Here is an 8,199-nt window from a genome sequence, read left to right as displayed (position 1 = left end):
TCGGTTTCCAGTAAAAAACTATTAGTAGGTTTATACCGAGCACACAGTATTGAATATGTAGAGTTTGACTTGCTCAAGACGCATTTTTCCTGTACAAAGTGAAGCAGAGATTAAACTTATTTGGCTGTCTGTTCATATTATTTCTGGTGCACAGATCAAATACGCAGAGGCAAGAGGTTTGCAACTGACCTCTGTTTACAGATGGTAGCTTTACAACTAAAAGCATAAATTACTGGCAGGTTTGACCCTCAGCCTGTACTGTGGTGCAAATATAACCACAGATTCATTTTTTATGTGTTTCATCCAACATATTTATGTGTCCAGAGAGAAAGGAAGCATTAACCAAATGGTGCCTACCTAGTGGAGTGTGGGAGAGTAGCACCAGGAGCCTGACTACACCAAGAGCCTCAAATTGCCCTTTTCCACCCCCACTCTCACCTCCTCTGCATGTTGATCCTGGAGCTCAGCATAGGGGCCCTTGGTCCTTGCCCGAGCTGCGTGGGAGTCATATGCAGCTTTCATGCTGCATGCTGCTCTTGCTGACATATTGACCAGACTTTGTGGCCTGGGCATGAACTTGAGTTCATCACCTTGCCGTTGTCTGCAGTCACTGGGCTGCTGACAGGTCAGGTTACTCTGCAGGGAGGACACAATCCCTGCCTGTGTTGTAATTGTGCTTCGCTTCCAGCTTGTCCTCTCTCACAGTTCACCTGTGCCCTGGCTGCTCTGTGTCAAGGATACTCTGGGTGTGATCCACATTCAGGTCCCTACTTCTAAACTTAAAAGGTAAAAAATTGCTCCAGAAACCAAAGTGCCACTCTTTGTAAACTGATTAAAGCAGTGCTCATACTGCATGTGAAACAGAGATGCAAAGAATTCCAAACAGAAAAGACAGGCTCAAATAATAATAGCTAAAAAAGTATAAAAAAGTATATGGTTGTGGTAGCAGTGACTTGCAAATCCTTACATTTTCAAATTTGGCTAAATCACTCCTAAAATCTCCTCTAATGAATAGAGTTGGTAAATTAGAATATCACTAACATGTTCATCACACATACATATTGTCAGCTTAATAAGGAAAATAATTAATTATGAGATATACTTAAAAGATGTTGTTACTGGCTTTTACTTAATTTTCAAACTCATCTGTTGCTTTCTGAAAGTCATTTGTGGGGCTGTCTGCCAGGTCTGTCTTCCCTTTGAGTGAATGTATTTTCTTTTCTAGTCCTAATTTTATTGTTATTTGAAACTATCCTACCACTCCATTGTCCTTAACTGAATTTGAGTGTGCAGATTATAAACCTCATCCCAACTGCTCAAAATCAGATCACATATCAGAACCTTAATTAAATTAATCCTGAATTTTTAAAGAAGTTGGGCAAGATTTCAAGCAAGTTCAAGTTAGTTTTATTCATGTCACTCTTAGAACAAATCATATGTAAAAATCAATGTAAAAATATAAAGTCATATTAAAAACACACAAAGTATCATTGCCAGTTTGATGATTGTCAATGTACTTCTTTGTGCATCTCAATCAAACTGCTGGGAAATACCTGGCACAGCCGCAGAAGTGTTGGCTAAGTTTCTGAGCCTTTTCCCATGTCAGGGTCTTTTTATTTATTTATTTTTATTTTTTGTTTTTCCAATTTTAATTTCTGTTGAATGCCTCATTGCCTCCCCAGGACTCAGCTGGGCATGTGTAGCAACATGCACATAGTTAGTTACTACAATAATTTTTTAATGATTAATTTTTAAACAGGTGAGATTAGCCTGTCAATAAAATCTGAGCAGTTAGGAGTAACCATGTGCTGAAGATGGATTCGGGTGGCACAGTAAAAGCAAGGTGCAGGCTTATTCGGGTGCAGTAAAAGCAAGGTGCAGGCTTATTCGGGTGCAGTAAAAGCAAGGTGCAGGTTGGTTTCTAGTTAGATCTTCAATTCTGTTATTTCATGGTAAATGCAGCCGCCTTGTGGCCACCCGGTGGCGTCACTGCCCCCAGCGCAGCGCCGGCGGGACAGCGAGGGGACATTCCCACCCAGGGACACTGCACAGGAGGGGGCATCCCGCCCTACAGTAACTACTCGAGCAGTAACAGGCTTTGGGGTAGGATTACACCGCTACACCAAGCAACGCGCGGCTGATGTGTAAGCTAGACTTCACAGCACTCTACAGTGCCTGGACTAATGATGCACTTGAGGCGGCTTTTTGACTGCCCCGGAAAACCCGGTGCAATACAGCTATAATGTTTTGGCTAGCAGCTCCTCCGTGTAATAGTTAACTTCAAATAAATTTAAAATAAAACAGAACATAATGAATGTTTTTTTCATTGCTTCTCGATCGTCTGTATACTTCCTAATTCAACTTGAAAGTGAAGGGACTGAAGTAGTAGTAGTGGATAAATATATGGCTGAATTTTTAGACCCAAGAGGTACTGCTTACTGATTTAAGTAGTACATTAATAAGAACTTGAACCAGTGTTGGTTGAATTCTGAGACCTAGATTTTTAACGTTAAATATTAATAAATCCTCCTTTTCCTCCACCTTTATCTCCCTCCCGCTTCCTAACAGAGCTGCATTTTGTTGTTTTTTGTTTTCTTTGGCTACAGACATCTGCTTGTGCAAGGCACAGTACATCTATGATGTGTAAACATTTTTAATGTAGTTTCTTGTTCAGAAGCATAAATAATTCTGCTAGCAACTTGTAAATATACTCTCATCTAGAATGAAAAGTGCTTCTGTTGAAAAATACCTAGAAATTATGACTTAACTGCATAGGCTTATAATATTTTATTATGATAAAACATGAAAAAAATTAATTCTTATGTGCAACCTGTTGTTTAACATCATAATAGTCTTGACAGATTACAGAATAAAACTTCCCATTCAATTTTTATGTCAATTCCCCAGTCTACTGAAAACTGCATTAACATATATTTAGATTTTACAAATAAATCAACTCAGTTCTAAATGCTCAAGATGATGCAGTATTTACACTTACAATGCACATTTTAAATATTTAATCCAAGTAACGTTAAAGGACCACTGTCAAACTCTTATGATTAAAATTTGTTAAGTCTTAAGAAAAATAATCAGAGACAGTTCTTTCAACTTAAGATCATTTAAGTATTGTTTATCTAGTAGTAAATTTCTTATAATACAAAAAATAATTTCATGACCCTCAAAAACTACTTTCATTTGGATTATAGTAGCAGTTTACTAACAAACTCCACTTTGGATTATGTGCATGTAAAGCTCACTTCTGAGCTAGCAAATTACCCCTATATTTTGGTAAAGAAGTCAAAGTTTTGGTTATGTACTTAATGGACTTAAGCATAGCTTAATAGGGCATTTTGACAGTGATATGGCCATTTAAGGATCTTAGCTGACAGAGATATTGAGCACAGATTTAAACACAAATTATGTAAGATGGAGGTTATCTTTCCTTTTGAACTGACTGTGAGTCTTCTCTTAGGAGCTCAGGCTTTACAATACAGTAAAAATCTGGCTAGAGAGATTCTAATACTGCATCAAATAAACAAACTGATAGTGGTATAACACAGAATGCCAATTCAAAGCGATCTTACTCTCCTAGTGAACATTTGCAAAACTTTTAGCAACTTGACATCCATATTGGCAGGCTTTGTGACAGGAGTTCTTGGGTGTCTGCCTTAATGCACAGGGCTCCCACAGTCTTCACAAAAACATTGCTTAAAAAGCATGACTATTACTGGTTTTACACCACTGTCAATTTATTTGCAGGAATTCAATTACTGTTGGGAAAGCTGTGACACCATGGCATCCTCTGGATAACTGGTGTAAGGTTTAGTGGTATGTGTACCTTCAGCCTGCTTCCCAGGCTGTTTTTGTGTTTCTTCCTCTGCCAACTGAGGCCAAGATGAAAACCTCTTGGTTTTATGACATAAGTCTACCCACTGAACACTCCTCACATCATACACTGATGTACATGGATTTCTCAAAAAAAAAAAAAAAAGAAACTGTAAGCTGAGTGATAACAGGTCTTTCAAGTGCTGCATCTCTGCAGGTATCCTGCCCACTCACAATTTTGCTTCAGCTTGCAGATAGGCACTTCTAACAAGAACTAGGCACATTTTAACCAATCAGTACAAATCCTGGTGAAAAATATATTCAGAGTAAAGACAGGAGTGCAGTGATCTATGGAATGGAAAAAGCCCTACATAAGATTTCATCATTTTTAGACAGAGATGCTTTTTATTTTGCAATAGTTTGTTTTTTTTTCCCCCACAAGAATTTGCATCTATTCAGAAGGGTATTCAACTTCCTCTCCCTCATGTCTTAGAGCCCAAACCTTTGGCTCCCTTTCTATTGGCTATGATGGCAAAACCTTCTGCATAAAGTGAAAGCCAAACAAGAAAAGCTAAACTGTACTAAAATTTGTGAGAAACATTTGCAGTCTTTTTAGGAACATATATATATATATATGTCTATGCACAAAAATAAATTCAGACAGCGTCCTTTTAAAAAAGTTAAATATATACAAACTGTTAGAATAATTACACAAACTCTAACCATTTCAACAGCTTTCAAATATCACACATTCAATTTTCATAAGCAAGTTACAATGCTATTTAGCATTTCTCAGTGTATTCAACATTTTTTTGGAACAAACTCAATTCAACACACTTTACATTTCTGAACAACCATGTGCAGCATGTACTTCAGACGCAAACAGTAAACAACGTGAGTTACATTCACTTTGTGGTAACAAGTGTACTGGCTGCTTAATGCAGGACCTTCACTACGTCAAGTTCATATTAAAGCCTCAATCCCTCCCCTAACACAGATCATTAACAACCAAGTTACAATACAGTCCCATAAAAATACCCTTAAGCATAAACAAATGCTTTAAGCTTGTCACAGTCCACTTCTCTCAATTTTCCAGAACAACATACTCTATAAATATTTTTATGAGCTTATCAGAAAAAAATAAACACACCAAGCAAAAGCTCAATCCACTTTGTAGAGGGTAGTCTAACACATTAATTCACTAGCTCACAATTTCTCTAATTCCTAACTCACATGCCTACAAGCAAAACAGTTCCCTAGCCAATGGGCTCCTGCTTGCTCCCTCTCTCCTGGTGCAGTGGTTCCTTGCATCACACCAGGAAACATGAAAGCCTCAACGGTCCATCTGCACCAAAAGCTTTTGTGATAAACTGATGTATCTGTGACTTCCAGCTTGAAAGTCTGGTCTATTGAACTTCCATGTGTTAGTGTATTCTAAAGAAACTGCCAGACAAGTACTTTGCAACCATAAAGCTTCAGGTAATGAGAGGTGCAGCAGAAACCATGCTCACAGGTGGCAATGGCTGCAGAATTCTCTCTTTCTGCCCACTGAGTCCTGCATAGGTGTTGCTCCTGCTTTGACCTAATGGCACTGCTCCTAGCACACACTAGGTCTTAGCAAGAGCTCTGCTAGGTAAAAACCTGAGCAGGAGTTGATGAATAATCACAAGTCTAGTACTACATCAATTTCAGGCATTAATGTAAAACCTCTCATTTTAGCATATCCATCTGCCAGAGTTGTAACAAAAATAAAACAATCGCAATACACGTGCAAACGCCCTGAAAAAGTAGAAAGAAAAACTGTTGCTTTGGCTAAAGCTTCTAGTTTAGAGAGTTTTTATAAAAATATGAATAAAGTAGGAAAAAACAGGGAGAATTTCTGAAGCTCACCTTTATCAATTTGCCATCTTTTTCCTAATGCATACTGCTTTTGCTTGTTATTGATGCTTTCACAATCCATTTGGTTTTACAGCAGGTGACAGATCACACAAAATTGACTATCACTGAGAAGTGATTCTTGAATTTGTAACACGAAGTGCTATGCTTGCAATGGATCTCATGGCACAGGTAGAAATCTTGTGACAAACTCCAGCTTGGGAAATGTAGTTGGAAGCTAACCGATACAGCCTTTCTGCCCCAAATATGTTAAAGTGCCCAGGTAGTACCTTCTCCACAAGACCTCTGTCTACTAACTCCATCAGGCGCTGGCAGCTTGCAACGTAGTCACTGATTCTGCTGTAGGGAAGCCAGTCGATCATAGATCCATCATACACCACATCTCCACTGAACAAAATCTTCCTGTCCTTGTCATGTAAGCAAATACTTCCTCGTGAATGACCAGGCATATGCATGACAGTGAGCTGTCGATCTCCGAGGCTGATCACATCCCCTGCAAACAGATTTGTTACAGGAAAACTTATGTATTTGTCATGGTTTTTTAAATGACACAAAGAGAACTACCTACTCATATGCAGAGAGTTTATACATACTATGTATTGCAACAGTGGGAGTGGGGCATTTATTTTCTGGGTGACTGCCAAAGAGATGTCTGAAATATATATGTAACAAAAAAGTATTTTCCAATGACACTAACAGTTAACACAGGTTGGGTTGCATTAATGGAATATATTCACATGTGAAAAGCAATGCAGTAGAGAAAATACAAGAGGAAACAAATATAACACATCTACTCTGGTTGTCCTTTGAAAGTTTACAAAGAATGTATTTCACAATTTATTATAATTTACCCGTATTTAATTCATCTAGAACTGCACTGCTGTTACTCCTAAAAGGCAAAAGGCCAAAACATAAATTGCTGGAGGAGAACCAAGACAGGCCTCCACACACTTTCTTCATCTCATTCAACAAGACATAAAAATAAAACTTTCTTACCATTAGGTCATTTTTTTGCCAGTTTAAATGTGAATGCCTTTTAACTGCACCAGCCACTGAGCTGATACTTGTGTCTCATGTCTCAGTTAATGTCTTAGAAACTCTGACGCTACTCTGGCAGCCAAAGTACTTGCTCTTTTACAAAAGTATTTTTTTTTTAATAATCTCTCCTTTTAGAGGAAAAAAAACAACTTAAACTTCTGTTGATTTACTATAGTTAACTGTCACATCAGACCTTTAGTGAAGCCTTCAGTAAGTTCAGTTCTGCTTTTCCAAGCACTTATGTGGGATGGCCTAATAAAACCAAGAAGAGAGGAAGTATCATGCCAAAGGTGTCACCTGTCTGACAGCCACCTTTTAACTTCTGCTGAACAGTAAAGTTTAAGCGTTTTGTTACCAAAAACCCTAGTCACTGTCTCCTATGAGAGACTAAATGACTTTTTTTTTTATCTGCAACGAGCCACTTCTGTAATGCTACATCAGTAACAAGTGGTTTTTACGTAAGTCAGGTAAAATTCAGTAAATGTATTCACATAAAATTCACGTAAATTCTGTAAAACAGAAACAGTATTCTCAGTACGTATTTCAGGAATTGTTCTGTTAATTGCACTTCTATGTCTTGACAGCTTATAAATAATACAGGTGCCAGAACATAACCTGCTGACATACCATTTGACGCCTAAGGATAAACTTGGGGTGCTCAATTAAGTCACTTAAATCACTGCTGAGTGATTCTCATTCTAGAGGCAAAAAGACTGCCGCCAAATACTTTCAGAACTGGGAGAAACGGTTTAACCCACTACGCGTCTTTTTGGTCCCATGCTGACTGCTGGTGGTCTGTAGGTTCACAGGAGTGACGAAATTAATCGGTTTAATTACTTGATACGAGGAGCTGAGTAAAGCAGGAGGCGCTCAGCGGCAAAAGATCCGCTCCAGAATACCCAAAAACACTGCGCCCCGCGCCCCCGCCGCCGCTCGCACCCCCCGGGCGGCGGGGCCGGCCCCCTTACCCTCCTGCAGGAGGCGGCTGGGCCGGACGGGCGGCACGCGGAACTGTCGTGCGCTCCAGCCGGGCCGCGGCGGTCGCGCCACCTCCCGGTCCGACAGCCACGTCACTGCCTCGTAGTTGTCGCCTTGCAGCAGCGCCGCCGCCTCGGCGCTGTGCACCGCCACCTCCTCGAAGTGCTGCAGCCCGCCCGAGTGGTCGAAGTGGACGTGGGTGGCCACGGCCAGTAGCGGCCGCGGCCCGGCGCCCTCGGCTGGCGCCAGCAGCCCGGCGTCGCGCAAGTAGTCGGGCAGGCTGCGCAGCCCCAGCCCTGCGTCGATCACCACGTCTCGCTGTGAGCCCCGCACCAGCCAGATGTTGGCCCGGTTGCCCGATTCGTAGAAGCGCTCCTGGATCCAAAAGATACCACCGCCCAGGGGCTTGTGCGCGAACCACTCCAGCGCCGACATGGCCCAGCCGTCGCTGCGCGGCGGCGA

The 8,199-nt window shown here is 40.7% G+C and overlaps 1 protein-coding gene and 1 long non-coding RNA gene across 2 annotated transcripts; one reads left to right on the top strand and one right to left on the bottom strand.

Moving 5' to 3' along the window:
* The first annotated feature begins 1,395 nt into the window (after positions 1–1,395).
* Positions 1,396–3,849, top strand: LOC138103413 (uncharacterized). The gene is made up of 2 exons (XR_011147721.1): positions 1,396–1,875; positions 1,908–3,849. It is a non-coding gene; the product is annotated as an uncharacterized lncRNA (long non-coding RNA).
* MBLAC2 (metallo-beta-lactamase domain containing 2) lies at positions 2,773–8,172 on the bottom strand. The gene is made up of 2 exons (XM_069001679.1): positions 7,728–8,172; positions 2,773–6,214 (listed from the first exon to the last, which is right to left on the bottom strand). Exons 1-2 carry the CDS (start codon positions 8,170–8,172, stop codon positions 5,826–5,828), a joined length of 834 nt encoding a protein of 277 aa, XP_068857780.1. The 3' UTR covers positions 2,773–5,825.
* Positions 8,173–8,199: the final 27 nt, after the last annotated feature.

This window comes from Aphelocoma coerulescens (genome assembly GCF_041296385.1).
Source record: "Aphelocoma coerulescens isolate FSJ_1873_10779 chromosome Z unlocalized genomic scaffold, UR_Acoe_1.0 ChrZ, whole genome shotgun sequence".
Taxonomy (NCBI): Eukaryota; Metazoa; Chordata; class Aves; order Passeriformes; family Corvidae; genus Aphelocoma; species Aphelocoma coerulescens.
This window is presented reverse-complemented; position numbering and strand designations above follow the sequence as displayed.